The sequence below is a fragment of the Epinephelus moara genome, chromosome 18 (assembly GCF_006386435.1).
Source record: "Epinephelus moara isolate mb chromosome 18, YSFRI_EMoa_1.0, whole genome shotgun sequence".
NCBI classification, from domain to species: domain Eukaryota; kingdom Metazoa; phylum Chordata; class Actinopteri; order Perciformes; family Serranidae; genus Epinephelus; species Epinephelus moara.
In genome coordinates, this window is record NC_065523.1 from 40838018 (window position 1) to 40856524 (window position 18507).

General features: G+C 40.8%; 1 protein-coding gene across 2 annotated transcripts; it reads right to left on the reverse strand.

Annotated features, from left to right (window-relative positions):
• Positions 1–1747: 1747 nt before the first annotated feature.
• On the reverse strand, positions 1748–12618 carry LOC126405963 (somatostatin receptor type 5-like). 2 transcript variants are annotated; one of them, XM_050070034.1, is made up of 4 exons: positions 12343–12618; positions 9138–9847; positions 8615–9025; positions 1748–6547 (listed from the first exon to the last, which is right to left on the reverse strand). In XM_050070034.1, the coding sequence occupies exons 2-4, from the start codon at positions 9822–9824 to the stop codon at positions 6464–6466; spliced, it is 1182 nt and encodes a 393-aa protein (XP_049925991.1). In that variant the 5' UTR covers positions 9825–9847; positions 12343–12618; the 3' UTR covers positions 1748–6463. The 2 variants fall into 2 exon arrangements, with proteins under 2 accessions (XP_049925991.1, XP_049925990.1); XM_050070033.1 differs by having other exon boundaries at positions 1748–6550.
• Between the last annotated feature and the right edge of the window lie 5889 nt (positions 12619–18507).

Below are 18507 nucleotides of genomic sequence, written 5' to 3' on the forward strand. Positions count from 1 at the left end.
TAAAATTCTGATATTTTCCAACAAAATTTTGTCATTTTTTTTTAATGAATATTGAAAATGTATTTAGCAAGAATTTGCAAGTATATGTTTACAATACCGTTTACAGTCAAACATTTTGATGCACTGTAGGCTCAATTTTCGATAAATCAAAAATCTGTGTGGATCGTTTGTGTAGGACAGTCTGAAGATGCTCTGTAGCAAGTTTGGTGTCAATTGAGCAAAAATTGTGGGAGGAGATAGGTTTAAGAAGTTTTACAGTTTTTGAAAAAAACAGAGTGATGGACTTCATAATTTGCAATAGGTTTAAATATACAAAAGTTTCTTCAGTATTGGGACTGCAGTTTGATGAAAGTTCCAAATCTGTAGCACATATGGTTGATTTGTTGTGAATTTTCAAAATTTTGAACTTTAGACACTTGCTGTAGCGCCACCATCAGGACTATTGGCCTGTTTTTGCAGCTGAGGCAATCTGGCATGAGACTGGACCTTTGTGCAAAGTTTGGTGATTTTTCGCGCATGGGAAGTAGGATTTCCTCAGAAGAAGAAGAAGAAGAACAGGATAACAGGATAACAATAGGATAACAATATTAGTCCCACATTAACAAGGGGGTGAAAACATAATTTTTCCAGCTCAGAAACATCGCCAAGGTACGACCATTTCTCATGAAAAAGATGCAGAGACACACTTTCTATTGACTTAAGCTCATTGAAAAAACTCTGCAGCTCGGCTATTAACCAGAACCAAGAGAGAGCACGTCAGGCCAGTCTGAGCTGCTCTGCACTGACATCCTGTTACATTTAGAATTGATTTTAAGCTCCTTCTCCTTGTTTACAAAGCCCTTCATGGGCTGGGACTGAGCTACATCGCTAACTCCCTTGTTAACTGTTTGCCTCCAAGAACACTGCTGGTTTATTGGAGGTTCCCAGCAACAGCCAGAAGAAGATCGGGGATGCAGCCTTTGTCAGTTACGCCCCAAACTATGGAACACACTACCTATAGATATCAGGGAAGCTAAAGACGTATCTGTTCACTTTAGCCTTTAACTAGCTCTGACTTTACTGATACAGGTCTGAGACTCTTTCTTTTTATGCTTCACGCTGCTGCGACTCTTTTACAATCTTACTTGATTTTATGATTTATAATTTTACAACTCTATTATTTTATAAATCACTGTTTCATGTCCATTATGTCTATTTTCATGTGAAGCACCCAGTGCTTATACTGCCCTTCTTGTAAAGCACTTTGTGCTGCATTTCTTGTATGAAAGGTGCTATAGAAATAAAGTGTATTGTTATCAATATTATTAACATGAATACTCATGCAAGAAAAAATCTTGAAAACAGTATGGATCCTTTCAAAATTAGTTACTCTTCAATTTCTTTTAAATTCTCCCTCAAATTCTAGCGAGGGCACAGTCAAAATTTAGCAAAAATGAATCTTCATAATGGCCATCCAGGTAGTCAAAAAGTCAGCTATATGCAGGTTTAAGAGGTTACCAAGTTAACGTCTTTGCTTTTGTTGAATTTGAAATATATCTGTTGTTCTGCATTATATACAAGCATGGACAGCCCTTTGAGAATGTTTTATTAGGCTAACCATTTTCTCTTTTGTCTTATTACTCATAGTTTTAATCTGAATGCTTTTCATGTGCTGTATTCTGTGTGTCCTCTGAAGTTTAAATGTTGGTGCTTAAAATAAGGTATTTCTGGTGTACGCAGAACAGCTCATTTGTGTTATATGTTTTTATTTAACTTGAGAATGAGGACTGTGGATTTTGTCTCCTGTCTTTTACAGTGTAGTTTCATTTGCAAAGGATCACTTCACAACCAGCATGGGGATTGATAAAGATTGCAGTGACCAATAACTCTTTCAACGTTAAGATAGACTTCAGAACAATCCAAATCTCTCCTTTAAACAGTTTGAACTCCACACTGTGTTTTGATATGGTTGCATTTATTAAAGAAACAATAAAACGGTTGCTGGATCATTAATCTGAGAAAAACAAAACAATTCAGATTCAAGATTCAATAGCCCGCCACCATTAACAACAAATAAAAAGTCAGCTCACAGGAAAACTTTTAACTGCCTCCCTTCATTTTGCTGGAATCAGATTTTTACGTGTATATTTATTTTTGTGGCAAGCCATTGTTCTAAAGTTCTACCACATAATACACCCAAGTCTGTTCCAATGACCTGCCCTGGGGAAAGAAAGATAGTACTTCTTCATGTTTACTGCTTTTGCATTGAAACTACTTTAACTTCATTTACAGACAATTCCAAAAAATGAAACTAAAGTGGTTTATGTTGAGAGACATTAACATTCAAGCGTAAAGCTGCCACTGTTCTGTCCAGACTGGAAATAACGATAAAGTGCATTAGTCTGACAAATAAACCTGCTATAATATTGATAAATCACAGTGACATTCAACATTAACTGTCTGTTCATGGGATAGAGGTACAATAGAAGAGCTTTGTTTCATGCAGGCTCATGTCAGCAGCCTTACTTTGTAATGTGTAGCATTGCAACCCAATCGCCAGAAAAAAATGTTGGCATTTTACATTTCACAAATGACACATATGTTAGAAAGTATGTTATTATACAGAGGATACGTTGAAACATTTCTAACAACACTGTGGTTAATGTTTGGTTATGTTTAGGCACAAAAACTTGATTATGGTTAGGAAAAGGTCAGGTTTTGGCCTAAAATACCCATGTTTAGTAGCACACAAAGCGCAGAAAAAGCAGCAACAAGCTTTTGTAAAACATTGATGTTCTGCAGCACAAGAGCGGCTGGAAAAGCGGCAGGGGGTCACTGAAAACACCCATGTTCAGCGGCACAAAAGCCACCGGAAAAGCGGGGATGGGTTGCTTAAAAAACACCCACATTTGTTGCATACACACAACTGCCAAAAAAGCAGTGATGGGTTACTATAAAACAACATATTGGGTTGCACAAAAGCCTCAGGAAGAGCAGTGATGGGTGGCTAAAAAAAACACCCACGTTTGATGGCACAAGAGTCGCTGGAAAACCAGCATTGGTCACTAAAAACACCACATTCAGCGGCACAAAAGCTACTAAAAACATTTACGTTTGATGGCACAAGAGCTGGAAAAGTGGCGAAGCGTCACTAAAAAAAATCCCATAATTGGTGACACAAAAGCTGCTAGAGAAGCGGTCATGGTTTACTAAATAACACCATATTTGGTGGCACAAAAGTAGCTGGAAAAGCAGCCATGGGTTGCTAATAAACACCTATATTCTGTGGCACAAGAGCCGCTGGAAAAGCAGCAAAGGGTTGCTAAGAACAATCCATTCTGCAGCATAAAAGCTGCTGGAAAAGCAGCAACCAGTCATTAAAAATACCCATATTTGGTGGCTTCATACCCCTGGAAAGGCAGCAGCACGTTGCTAAAAACCCATGTTTGGTTGCACAAATGCTGCTGGAAAAGTAGGGATGGGTTGCAGAAATACCCATGTCTGGCTGCCCAAAAGCTCCTGGAAACACTGGTTGCTGCAGCTTGGCAGCCAGCTGGTCTTGGTGCTGAGCCATCCACTGTCCCTGCAACTTCCCGATAACAGAGTCAGCTGATACACTGTGTCACACTGAAACGTTGATATGTTACATGTGAAACCTACTAATGTAACATATCCATAGTTTAGAGAAAAGTACAATACCATCACTTTCTTCTGGTGACTGGACTTAGCATTAATGCAACATGCAAAACAGACTTGTCTATTCATTGTTATTCATGATGGCGTCTTTGACAAAATGATTACGTTAGACTTTTTGTTATGTCATGGAACACAAGACTCCATATTTACAAAACCTATTATTTTAAAATTCACAGTGTTTCTAATAGGCTACACATAACAAATGCCTCCTGTAAGGTATCCATGTTTCCACAGGTCCATCTTACTGAGTAGTTCTTTTAAATAAGCTCAAACCTGACCATAAACATCGTTAACATCAAGTTAGAAATATGGAGATGCAACAGTGTCTAACGACATCCTAAATGTTGGCATCAAATGTCAAAGCTCATGGTGCAGCAGCTAAACAATGACTTTACTTCACCATGGCACCCACTGCAGCAGATGTTGTTTTAGAAATGTGAGAGAGAAGAGGGCTGGGCTGGGCTGAGCTACTAAGAAGCATTTTTCACAGCTTTGTAACATCAAAGTCAAAATGTTACAAAAAGCCAAAACTAACAAGCCCATAGAAATACAACTGTCATGACCATCAACAATATTTCAACAAGCTTTACAGTTAACCAACAGAAAGGGGCTCACTCTAGTGAAAACAGCACAAATAAATACTGTACATTTTCAAATTAAAGAGAGAACCCCGACGCACCATGAAGGCTTAGTGATAAAAATGTTGAGCAGTGTGAAATTACCTGTGCTAAAATGACTTCTAAATTTAGCAGAACATACATTTCCAGTTCTAGTTTCTCTTTTTTAAAGTAAGGAAAAAGCACTGATTTGCTTTCTAGCTAGAAGTTAGATAAGAAGATCAATGCCACTCTCATGTCTGTCAGTTAAACGGGCGTTAAAGCGTTTTTAGCTTAGATAATGTCACGTATTATACAGTATATTTTATATGTGAGCTAGACTCATATTTGACTGGATATATTTATGTACATACATTTCTATTTCTTTGACACCTTTAGCATGTAACAAGGGATAAATGGATAATCAACTTAGGGAGGCAAAAATAGAGCCTTGGAGAATATCTTTTCATTGAATTGTGTTATTAATATATGGCTACTGCCAGTGACCCGGTTAGCTTAGCTTAGCTTAGCATAAAGACTGGAAACAGGGAAACAGCTAGCTTGCCTCTGTCCTGAAGTTTAAAAAATGTGTGTACAAGCAGCTAATATTAAGCTAAGCTAACCCGCTGCTGGCTGTAGCTTTATAGACTATTTAACAGACAGCTATGAGAGTGGTATCATTCCTTTCATCGATTTATCTGCCAGAATGTATTTCCAAAAATGTTGAATTATTGCTCTAACAGAACAACACTTTCTCACTTCAACCTCATCACATATCGATGTTTGGTCATGGACTTTCCATGTCAAGATATGACGTGAAAGGTACCCTGGGTGCATTAGTTGTTGACGTTCTGGGACTTCATGTCAAGTTCTGCCTGTTACATGCATTGTCTTCTTTCAAAATACACTTCCGTTTCCACAGGAAATTTACTGTTTACATACAGTATCTTTAAAAATAAACGCACTACATCAGTACAACAACACAAATTGGTGTTTTTTTTTTTCATTGAACAACAAACGCACATGGTTAGGTTTAGGCAAAAAGAACAGGGTTTGGCTTTATAATCTTACGGGACCCAAGTACCACTCTCACCGGGTGGAAATCTGTGTTTGTTGGACCCATCCACCACCTCTCCCACCTGCCCTACATGCACTTTCGCCATTGTAACTTTTGTTCTTGTCCCGCCATGTTTCCCCCTGACGCAGCTTAGCACTGTTAAACTAGCAGCTGGCCACGGATCATGCTAACGTAAAAGGACGGCTTTTTTCATCAGCGTCTGACGCCCCAAGTCAATGCCCAAGCGCTGGATTTTGACGATATTGGAGTGAGCCCAGGTTGGAAAGTCTGTAGCTGTTAGACCACCACTCACCCCAACGCAAGTCAGACTTTTTGCCCCCTTAACTTTTGTTTCAACGTTTCAATGCCACAGGTCACCACTAGCCAAAAATGGCGACTGGTGGTAGCATGCTGACATGAAAGGACGGCTTTTTTTTCCAGTGTCTGACGGCGTAAGTCAGTGCCCAAGCGCCAGTTTTTAACGACTTCGGATTAAGACCAGGTTGAACAGAAATACTGTCCTCACTTATTAATTACTTCTAGTCATTCGGTGTGAAGCTAGCTTGTACGACATTTATTGTGCAATCCTGTATTGTATCGTTGAATCCCGCTGTCAACACTTTCCTGCACAGATGTGTGTTAGTGCTGTGAAATGTACATTTTACTGAATTTATCAAAATAACAGAGAAGCGTTGAGTTTGAATTATTAGCAAGAAATATCATCAACAAATGAAACAGATCAGAAAACAAGGTTTCTTATTAGAATATGATCAACTGTAAATCTGCTTGAAAATACAAGTCTAGTTTTCTCTGTAGTTAAAGTAAATCACTTTGAGAATTTACAGCACTTTAAAGTGTCATGACTGTATTGTACTGAGATCTTTCATCTTGACATAAACTAATGTTTTGTACAATGCAGCCAACCTAGATACAGTACAAAGAAGAACAAATATGCTGAGATTTGTGATGATATGATGTCTGTCGTTTTCTCTCCTACTTTGTTCCTCTGGTCCTCTCCACAAATGCTCCAGTCAGAGTGGGAGGATCAGCAATAAAGACAGTAAATACCACTCAAGAAAAGGTCCAGGAGTCCCATGTTGTATCGCTCATTTACATGGTGGGTCTGCTTGAAAATTCATATTGATCCCTGGCCGTTCAACTCTGTCTTCAAAGTTAAAGGCTCACTGTCAAGGTCTCCAATAACCTCCATCTGGATAGGCTGCTGAAACAGTATCACAGAGACAAATTAGGGATGCAGTAAAGACACAATGACAAACTTTGACATAAGCTGTTGCTTTTGTTGTTAATGAAGGAAGTCCTAAAAATGTATTGTTGAGAGTTATAACCTGGAGTTTAGTTCTCTCTGGGCTTCATCTCTGGAGGTCACATTTTCACACAGAGGAGAGGAGGACAATGCACAAGGTGATTTTTGCCTAGTAGGACATGCGCCTGGATCAACATCCCACATTACATCACACCAACATTGCAATCAACCAATCACAGCCCTCTGACATCATCAGTGTGCTGCTCCTGTGCTTCTTTCAAAATTCCTTTGTGCTTCTTTAGAGCTGAGCTAGTTTTCCAAATTGAAGTTAGTACAAATAAACAAATCCTTGGTAACATTGAACAAAACCTTATAAGCTACTGCAGGGTTAGCGAGCTTCCTAATTAGGTTGGCTGTGCTAACGAGTAAACTTGCCGATAGCCAGTTAGCTTGCTAACTATAGGCTACTGGCGTCTGATGCTCAAAAAAGTTGAAAATATTTTAATTTTTCAGCGTCTACGCGCTTCTAAAAAGAAGTGTCTAACAAGAAGCGTCTAAAAAGACACCGGAAAAACGCCTGTCTAAAAAGACGCTTGAACGCCGGTCAGATGCGCCGTATCATAGGAAAACAATGGTTTTACTGGCGTTGCGTTTCTAGCGTTTCATCTCGGTGTGATTGCTCCCTAAGGATAATGTTATTCTAAAGTTGCAAAGACCCACAAAGGACACATTTTCCCTCCTTTTTAATAACGTATTCAATACTATTTTTTTGCAAGATCACAGTGCTTATGTTGATCCAGGACCATTACTGCCATGTTGACCCTGGATAATTTGTTTGTTAATCCAGAACCATCATCATCATCATCATCTTTATCCTGCATAATTAGTTTGATCCAGGGACATCATTGCCACCATCATTGTCATGTAAATCCTAGATACCTATACCTACACTTTGTTAGTGAACAATATTCTAGCCTATTGGCAAACTTAGCATAGCATGCCTACTTAGCAAGCTAGCTTGCTAATATTCTTGTCTGTTGGCACGTTTACTCATAGCCAACACATAGCCAACCTAGTTAGCAAGCTAACTCGCTAACCCTGCAGTAGCTGACAGGGTTTTTATTCAGTGTTACTGAGGATTTATGAATTTTGAAAGAAGCACAGGAGCAACACACTGATGATGTCAGAGGGCTGTGATTGGTTGACTGCAATATTGGTCCAGAAATGCGAAATCCCATCATGCATAGGGAGACTGAGCACTTTGACAGTGGGGACTGTTGATGGCAGCTGTGCATGTGTACACTGCAGATCTAGTTTGTGTATAGTCCAAGAGTATAAATACAACCGTGACTGTGGCAATAAAGAAGAATGTTTGTCTTTATTTAGAATATGGATGTCAGTTTTGGTTATTACTGCTTTCGATAGCCTAACACCCATAAACTGGCAACCAACTAGCTTACTTTTATTTTAAAAAATAACAACAAAAACGCAAAATTAAGTAAAATATGAGAGGCCTTTCCCTAAAGTCCAACACTCCCATTTATTCAGTGAGCTTTAGTGCCACATTTCAAAGTGTTATCCATTTAGATGTGGTGAAATTTGAATGTTTTGTGATGTCTTGCCTTTCATTTATTTTCTGTTGGTTTTGCTGACAGAAAGCTGGCTAGCCAAGGTAACATGGGGAAACACAGTGGCCATAGCCCAACCTCAAGTCTACTACTGGTTAGCTAATGTTAGCCTTATCCACTCTGCACCCGCACACCACCAGGGTCTGGTGAGAGCTAGCTAATGGTGCCGCTCATTTGGTGATTACTGCTAATAATGCCACCCTGGGGATGGCATGGTGTTGGTGTGGTACATAGTGGCCACCCTCTGATCTCCCTCCTAGGTAGCCACACCAAGAAAGCAACTTCATTCTCAGCCACAAAACCCCTTTAGCATGTTAGCACTGATTAATGATTAACTGTTAACATCCCTAGTTCAGAAATCACATGGATTACAGGAATACTTTTTGCACAATACCTGAATGCTCTGTGGTTTTCCATTCTGCGCTGGGTTTCTGGGTGAGACAACAGGATTGTGGTTTTCCTTGGGTGAAGTCTGTCTACGTCCCACCTGGCCTGTCGTGCCAACACCATTTGGTTTGTGGAAGCAGAGCACCTTCTGGAAGCTCTGCTTGAAGTTGTCAGAGAGGAACCCGTAGAGGACTGGGTTGGCGCAGGAGTTGACGTAGGTGAGGATGACCAGGAAGAAGTAGACTGCAGCGGTGGTGTTGTTCTCAGGGATGGTATGAAACAGGTTGACGATGTTGGTAGTGTAGAAGGGCATCCAACAAAGCACAAACACCAACACGATGATCACCACCATGCGCGTCACCTTACGCTCCGACTTGCGTCGCTTAGTCAGGCCTGCACGCGCACCTGCTGACCTCACCTGAAAGTGAGATGGTTGAAAAGGTTTTATGAGACTATGAGAGCAAAGCCATACAAAAAAACTATTTAGACACCAATAAAAAGCTAGACGCTGATTCTATCTGTTTCATTACCTTGATGACAATGAGCAGGTAGCAGAGGCAGATGACAATTAGAGGACCAAAGAAGCCCAGGATGGATGTGTAGAGGATGAAGACAATAGACCACAATTCCCGTGGCTCAGGCCAGGTTATGTTGCAGGTGTTGAACTCCTCCTGTACATGTGAGTAGATCGTGACCGGCAGCACAATCAGAAAGGACACGACCCACACCATGCAATTAAAAACCTTGGCCACCTGTGGCTTCCGCCATTTGGCGCTGCGAATAGGATGAACCACAGCCAGGTAGCGATCGATGCTCATCACCGTCAGGCAAAAGGTGGAGGAGAACTGGCTCATGGAATCTGCAGTCATGCACACCTTGCAGAAGAAGTCCCCATACGGCCAGTAGGAAAGTACACTGTTGGTGCCAAGGAAGGGAATTCCCAGGATGTAGAGTTCATCCGCCAATGCTAAATTGAGGATGTACATGTTGGTTACAGTCTTCATCTTGGTGTAGCGAACCACCACATAGATGACCAGCGTGTTTCCCAGAAGACCCACAATGAAGACAATGGTGTAGACGACTGCGGTGACTGTGCTGAAGGGCATTGGCGCAGCAACCTCTGAGGTATTGTTATAGGTGTGGTCCCTGGGGTAGGGCTGGGAGGAAGACATGCTGCCATTCTCAGATGTCAGCGTCCAGTTGTAGTAGCCGTCCATGTTGAAGGTGGGAGTGCTGGTGTCTGTTTGGATTACAGTAGGAGATGGCTCATGTGAGAAAAGAAAGACACATTTACAGATACTTAAAGGAAACTTTGCTGATTTTAAACTAGCTCTGTGTCTTCACAGTGTGTGCAGTGAGCAGATGAACAGTGTTTGGTTTTACCCTGTGCTCCCCTTCCCTGACAAATGTCTGCCAGGTGATCTGAAAAGTATCATCAAAGTCTGCCGGCAAATGAACAGGGAGTTCTGGGCAGCACGGGGAGAAGCCAGACACCACTGTCCATGTCTGGATGACAAAGACCCGGTTGAAAATCGCCACAGTTTACCTTTAACAACAAGCCATGCTAAAAAAACCCATAATGGTAGCTGAGTATTTTGATTGTTCTAAGACTGAATTTCTGCTCAGAGACTTCATGCTATATCTACCTTTTCCACCTCACAACACATGGACAGGAGGCTTTCTGGGCAAGATGCCCATATTTGCCAGGAGAGAAGAAACATTTTCCACTGAATTGTCTGGGCCAGTGGCCAACATGCCATTTCTCTTAATGGGGGTTGCACTTTAGAAGAAGATGACATTAGTTAAGCAGGTTTCAAGTACTTTCACTGCCGCTGGATTAGATGTCCATGATGGAGGGACAGAAACAAAAACCTGCAGCCAGGTGGCAACCAGCCGACAGCCTTATGAGCTACAGTACCACAATGATAAATATATATTAACAGTGTTAAAGTGAGTTTTTGGACCAAACCTATTCAGCAAAAGTTATTGATTTTGTAAAATACAGCACTGCAATATATTCTACCATTGCACAAATGTAATTATATGCACAGTGAGATGAAAGTTGGATCACAGTAGATAATAATTCTTGTCTCCCGAACTGGAAACATGAGTGATGGATTTCAGTTTCCATCTCACTGTGCATTAAGATTCAACAGGAGATTAAGTACACAAAAACTTAAACGACTGAGAGGATGGATGTTTGCTGTGATTTTGCTCTTGTGCATTCATGCAGTCTTACAGCTTGAGATAACAGCAAATTGTAACTCAAGCTGAAAAAAACATTTATCTCTGGTCGACATGTCTTTGCCTTGAATTCCTCTGAATTTGCATCTCTGCTGTTCACATCTCCCCGTTTGTTACTTCTGTTACTTTGCCGTGCACTGTGATCAATGGTGGAGAAAGTATTCAGATCTTTTACATGAGCAAAAATAGTAATACCACAGAGTAAAAATATGCTGTTTCACAAAATTAAATTAAATCAAATTAAATTAAATTAAATTAAATCTGAATTTAGATTTAAATAAATAAAAATAAAAAAATCCTGCATTTCAAATCTTACTTAAGTGAGAGTACAAAAGTATATACTCAAAGTACCAAATGTAAAAATACTTATTAAGTAGAATGGTCCATACTGTATATACTGAATTATTATTATTGATGCTTTATGTGTACATCACTTTAATTTTGCAGCTAAAGGTGGAGCTTATTGTAATTACTTCATGAACAGTGGGGCTGCTTCATCTATGACAATTTATCTTAATTTATTAGTTGATTTTTACCTTGAATTAATAATCTGAATGTGCAAATGAGCTATATCTAAAGTAAAAATTACAATATTTTGCTCTGAAATGTGGTGGAGTATAATGTAGCATACAATGGAAATACTCAAGTAAAGCACTTAAAATTGTATTTAAAGGTATATTTGAGTAAACCTAATTAGTTACATTCCACCAGTGATTATAATGAAACTGAATGTTGATAGATTTATGACACTTAATAAGGACATCTTAATATTTTTTCATGTAAACTGCAAAACAATGAATCGTCTATTAATTGAAGAGTAATCATTTTATGCATTCTGCACTTAGGTCTATAATAAAATAAAAAATAAAATATCAAAAATATCATGTTTTGTATGGGATCTCAATGTTGACAGTATATTATAGACATGATTTTTTTTAAAAATGTATTAATAAATAGCCTAAAATTAAAGCAATTGGCCAACTTGCACCCTAATAATTAAATCCATGCAGCCATTGAGAGGGTGCATCTCCATATTTGTCCCCACCTGGTGCCTTGTAGGTGAACTAAAAATAATAATAACCTTATAACAGTCACTTGTCAGACGTTGCAACCTGAGGCTGTGAAAATGTGTTGCACAAATAAATGGTGTGACGTGAAGATTCACTGAACCGCGCTTCAAAACACAGGAGTGACGCGCAGCCCGCAGCATGTTGTTGAGAAAACAAACACTTGAAGCCTGTGTACCCTTCAGGCTGCGTGGGGCTTGACATTTTTGTCCACTAAACTATAATAGCTGTAGCCCACAGTCATGAGATGCCTGCTGGCACATTAGATCTAAATTAGACGAATCAACCTTTAAGCGCAGACACACGTTTGTTAGGACATAAATGACGAAAATAAAAATATTTCATGAATTCAAATGTCATTTAATTTCACACACTTATTGTTTTCTTTAAAATGCCGTGACATTCAAAGAGAGATTCATCCTACCTGTGCGCTCCTGTTATCCTCTCCACTATCCGGTGCCGTGATGCGCGTCTCCCACGGAATTCATGCGGTTTTGGAAACGTGCGGTAATTCTGAGGTCAAAATCAACTCTCGCTTTTTTCTTTCACTTGACTTTTCATCTTGAGGCATTTTCTCTGTGTCAGAAGTCCTTTCCCAGAGGCGCAAAACCCAACATTATCTCCAGGGTTTTGCTTATAGGTCAGGTCTGAGGGAAACTATGCGTGCGTGGAGGATGCGTCCCAAAGCTGATGAAGAGTCTCTCACAGGTAGCGCCTCGACGCACTCCCGGTATATATGTGGACAACGTCACCCCGCCTTTGGATGTTAAAGTCCCACCCATGGGTGTTAATCACCTCACAGCACAAAACCAGTCGTTGCTCCAAAAGCACACAGTGTAGCTCCCCTTTTCTTTTCCTCCCCTGCAGAGCTTCCAGTCAATCATAAAGTGATAGCCTACTAACTTTTTCCGACTGTGTGTGTGAGACAAAGAGAGGGATGGAGCAGTGCCCAGGTGCAAACTGGGGAATAAATCACCTTGATGGTGCCTGAGGCATCTGAGACAGAGGGAGAGAAATTTGCTTGAAATGGAAAAACAGTAGAGGGAGGATGAGATTGCGCGTTGAGGGAGAGATTTGATGGTAATTGTCCGGGAAAGCTGCTACTTTAAAGCCATTAGCTTCATGTTGTTGTCATCAGATCACTGCAGCGTTAAGAACAGGCCGCAACACACAGAAACTCACACATACAGAAGAAATGAGCCACTCATCAGGGATCAGGTACAGAGAGGTGTGTGTGCAGTCATGCGCCGAAATGTGTGTGTGTGTGTGTGTCTGTGTGCATGTTTACTGTACTCAAATCATGCGTTTTCCGTCAGTCCGAAGCATCAAAGGGGGTTAAGAAGGGACAATGGGAAGTCGATGACGTCTTATACTTTGTGGGCCCTGTCGGACTGGTCCTAACAGGGCCAAACGTGCAGATGTATGAGACTTTTGAGTATTAAGTAAACACTGTCTCACAGCTGTGTATAGAGGCTTGCCCTATGAGGACAGCCGTGTGGAGTGACACTGCCAGGAAAATGATAAGGCTCATTTACATTGTGTTTTCTCCATGCCAACTCCCATTTTCAAGGTTAAAACGACAAGAGTCATAAAATTTCAGGTGTCCAAACTGTATAACAGTTACCTTGTTCACTGAAGAGATCAACAAAAACTGTTGGCATTACAGAAAGCGTACCAAATGCACTGTAAAGATGTTAAACCGGACAAAAGGGGACAGTAACTAAGCATAAACGAGAGTTAATTCTCTCATCAGCCACTCATGACACCAGCTAAGATTCATTGTTCCTCTGCCAGCTAGTCTTGTATGCATTATAGCTTCCCAGCCTTCTGTTTGCTTGACCTTCCTGTTTTGGACCTTATTGCCTGACCTCTGGATGTGGATTGCCTTTCCTGCCCCTTGTTGGTTTTGTTTGCCTGTTCTGGACTTCCTCTCTGGTTTTGACCCTTGCCTGCCTTTGCACCTTATTTTTGGCTGGACCCCAGAGGTGAGGCCAGCCCAATAAACGCGAAAATCCACCCATGAGTTAGTGAGTGAGTGAGTGATGAAGTTACGCCATTGGTCGCACTGAGTGATGACGTGAGTGTTTCAAAATAAATAGGTGTGACAGGCTCTGTGTCAGGCTTGGTGTTTGTGATGAGTGTGGCATGATACCATGGTGGTATTACTGTAACACGCTAGAGTAGCTAACTAGCCAGCTACTACATGAGTAAAACGTAACAACTTAATGCGTCATTCTCACACTCTGGTCACAGTGTAGGAAAGCACATTGCTATCATCAGATAAGTAGCAAATTTGTTGGCTTACAACCTGGACTCACTCCAAAGTCGTTGCTTGGGCAGTGACTTGTGGCATCAGACACTGACGAAAAAAGCTGTCCTTTAACATCGGCATACTATGCGACTGTTCAGCATTATAGTTTAACAGCCTCCCGCAGTGTCAGAGGGAACCGCAGTGGGACAAGAACAAGAGTTAAGGTGGTGAAAGTTCACGTAGGGTGGGAGTGGTAGCGGATGGGTCCAACAAACACTGACTTTCAGCGGTAAGATTCTAAAACCAAACCCTGTTCTGTTTTCTTAAACCTAACCATGTGCTTTCGCTGCTTAAACCCAACCACGTACGTTAGTCGTTGGAGGAAAACAAAGGTCAATTTGCATTGTTGTACTGACATAGTGCATTTATTTTGAAAGACATTGTAAGAAAACAGTAAGGTTCCTGTGAAAACAAGAGTGCATTTTGAAAGACAATGCATGTAACAGGCAGAGCTTGACACGGCGTCCCAGAGCGTCGTCAACCAACGCTCCCAGGGTACCTTGCATGTCATATCTTTTCCAGAATGTGTTGACTGTAACCTAGACTCACTGTATTTCAGACACTTTCTTTGGTATATTTGCTTTACTGTCTTTATACATGCAAACACAAGTTTGATTGCTTGCCTCGTCTCTGGGGGTGGGTCTTACAAGTGAAAACGTCTTTGATTGGCACAGCTTGGACCAATTATTCAAGAGAAATCATTAAAAACAACTACCAAGAATAACGATGTCCAGACTGCAGTGAATGCTCACTGTATTCCAGACGTGTTGTTTTCAAATCACAGTATCCCAGACAGCAGGAATCTCTTATCCTATAAAAGTATTTATTTTCTATTGAATGTCATTGAATACAGTATAATTGTCATTTCAATAAACTTGCACGTAGTTATTCTCCATTTTTTTGATAGCTATCTGTCATGTCTGGCAAAGTAACGTTACATCTACACTTGTACAGTTAATAATCTAAGGTACAATAAGTTGATAAAAGGTGAGGCCTAAAACACTGTATGACCATTCAAGATTTCTTTGTATATGAGCTTTATCATTATTAAAATAAAGGCTGTCCCGGTCACAACATCCTGTTGGATTGGAAACTTACCCTGACTTTTCTCAAATGAATGAGGTAGATATTTCTTGGATGGTCAAAAGATAAAAAGGAAGAACACAGATATATATTTGATTCGTGACTTGGCAGTATTTATTTCAGTTATTTATGTCAAAAGGTCAAGTGCCCGAAATACCGTGACGTCAGAAATACAGTGACTCTACATTAATGTTAAAAGCATGGTGGAATAAGTAATCAAGCTAGCTAACAATCCAGGCACGTCTGAAATGGCATTTTTGGACGGAGGAAAGAGAGGGTCACCTTAAGCCTTAAATTTATTTAAACATTATTGACTATACCGTGTTACAATGTCAGAGCAGGTACCCTCACCACTATGAGAATAAGGTGGGGAAAAAAGAGATTGAAATTGAAGTGAATATAACATGTTAAAATATCACAAATTTGTCCTCTTGGTAATTAACACCAATAGGATGTTTTAGAAATTGTTGCTATCAGCAGAGTTTGGCTCTGATAGTGACTGATGGCTGCACAGCTTCCACCAGTCACACAGGGACGTACATCACAGACCGGTCCAGCCATATAGGTTTTGACCTAGTCTTATTCATAAATAAATCATTGAACTGCACTAGCTCTGCACACATCAAAGTCTGTTTACAGGTCTTGGATTGTACCCCTGCATATGTAGAAACAGTTGCAGAAAGACTTTTGTGTCTCCAGAGAGACTCCCTCTTTGTACCGTGAGGTTGCTGCCAGCTTCACTGTGTGCATACTGACTTTTGCCAAGTAGTAATGCAGTTCTCTAAGCAGGGTTTAGAGGCATATGTTGTATTCAGTGGTACTGAATTAATTAACTGGATTGTTTGAACAACAGGATGCATTGATTTCATTGATTACTTGTAATGTGAACTGTAAAAACACACACAAGGTTGCTCTGCTGCTTTGCAATGCCTCTGACACAATTTATTTTAATAATTTTCAAACAGATTGTACTCACTTTTCTTCTCACTATGTATTTTTTATCTGTTGGAGGGTTACTGAGCCATGCGTAGTGAGTGTCAGTGTAGTGGCTTTAGTTTATCAGGCGGCTGTGGGCGTGCTGCAGTAGACATGTTGTAAGACTTGAATTACAGAAAAGTGATTGCCGATCACTTACGGTAGTTCTACATGAAAAATATATTGTATAGCCTACTGTACTGAGCTTGAGACCAAGAGGGTAACCACCAACATCATGCCTATCAAACCCCAGGATAAGTTCCAACGGTCTACGGTGTTTGTGCGGGAGGGAGAAAAAGAAGTAGCAAGCTTCTTGCCTCATGATTCAAGCCTGCTACATGGAGCCAGAACTTGGAAATGTGCGCTGACTTGGACCAGCATCTCATAGTTCCACCCATGAGTGCAGCAGCCAACTTACGACCAGACCTGGTCCTCTGGTCATGTCAGCGTGCTTTCCTCATGGAAATAACTGTCCCTTGGGAGAGATGCCATGGAGGAGGCCTTTGAATGCAAGAGTTAAAGTTAAAGTCCCACTGATTGTCACACACTGACTGAGTGTGTGAAATTTGTTCTCCGCATTTGACCCATCCCTTGAGGGAGCGGTGAGCAGCAGCGGTGCCACGCTCAGGAATCATGTGGTGATGTAACCCCCCTGATGCTGAGTGCCAAGCAGGGAGGCAATGGGTCCCATTTTTAGAGTCTTTGGTATGACCCGGCTGATCGAACCCCTGACCTCCCAGTCTCAGGGCAGACACTCTACCGCTAGGCCACTGAGCTGGCAAGAGATTGTGTCACGCTGACCTCCTAAGTGAAGCGGTGACTAGAGGCTGGAAAGCTGAGATGCAACTGATCAAGGTGGGTTGCAGAGGCTTCCTCGCTTGATCCACCACGAGTTTCACCACCTTTGATTTATCTCCCTTCTCCATGCACCTTGAAGGAAGGTGAAGTTGCTCCAGAAACCCTCAACCTGCTTCTACAGTAGACGGTAGTGCAGGCCCAGTGCTCTGTATCATCAAATCAGAGTACTTGCTACTTTATGCAATAAAAATAGAAGGACTGTCCTGATTGTAAACTGAATGTTTCAAAAAGTGTTAAAATGCAGTCCAAGCTGAAAAGTCCGAGGCACTCCAGGGTAATATTAAAAATCCTTTATTAAGCACAGAGATATCAACGCTTTTCGACTCAACGAGTCTTCATCAGGATATGAGCTAGTCAAATTACAACCAGGTGTTTAAATCACATTAGGAATGTGTGAAAAGCTCATGTGACTGGATCATGTGACAAATCAATCAGCCTATGCTGAGAACAGAAAGTTTGTATAAATGACACTTGTATGACTGTGTGTGAATCACAGCAATCGTCAGAATAATAAATACAAATACAAAATTTATACAAGTGTGACTGTCAGATTTCAACAACAATAAATAACAAGACATTGATGCAGAAATGTATAAATAACAACATCAAAGGGTCCTGTGACCAGCCGTTCAGAATACGACCAAAAGAAGAGACAGGCAGGAGTAGCACAACAACAAAGTTTAAAACATCATAAAAGGGTTGTCAAGGAGAGTGTACATAAAAACTATTACAAGACAGCCAGCACACAACATGTGCAAAGGGCCATTGGTACGTACAAAAAACACACAAAGTATACTCAGTGCCAAAAAGGCTGTCTACAATAAGCAGAAGGGCAGGGAGACTAAATTTAGAGAGACAGTCCTACTGCATATCCAAAAAAATGAAAATATTTAAACAGAATATTTTATAACAAAGACTAGCAGTGACTAAATGATCCATGTGACCCTGCAAATAAACAAATAATTCATGTCACTTTAAAGGAGCAATAAGCGAAATTCATCATTTCTAGATTGAAGGAATTAAAAAATTGCGAACTAGAACTAGAGGTGTAATTTCATCTGGAGTAGGCTATAGCATGACCTCACACAACCTCTCTCTGTGTTGATCTCCAGCCCATTGTTTACAAGCCGGCTGCGCGTTCATGTACGTTCCTGTAATAAATGCAATATGTTTGCTGAAATGGAGGTGAGGCTCAGTGACTAGAAGAGCTGGTAGAAGCGCTCCATAGCTGCAAGCTACTCCAGTAGCCGTAGTAGCTCTAGTGCTAACTCCAGGAGCTAACGCTAACGTCCCTACTCTGCGTGAGCCGGAGCCATGAGCCACGGGCTCACGGAGAAGAGTAGGGACGTTAGCGTGGCAGCC

What these genes read in the sequence shown, in the direction of transcription:
- LOC126405963 (XM_050070033.1), bottom strand. Translation starts at nt 9,824, where the DNA reads ATGGACGGCTACTACAACTGGACGCTGACATCTGAGAATGGCAGCATG. An exon ending in ACCTGCTCATTGTCATCAAG is followed by an intron (nt 9,026 to 9,137) that starts GTAATGAAACAG and finishes TCTCACTTTCAG; the next exon opens with GTGAGGTCAGCAGGTGCGCG. An exon ending in GAAAACCACAGAGCATTCAG is followed by an intron (nt 6,551 to 8,614) that starts GTATTGTGCAAA and finishes ATACTGTTTCAG; the next exon opens with CAGCCTATCCAGATGGAGGT.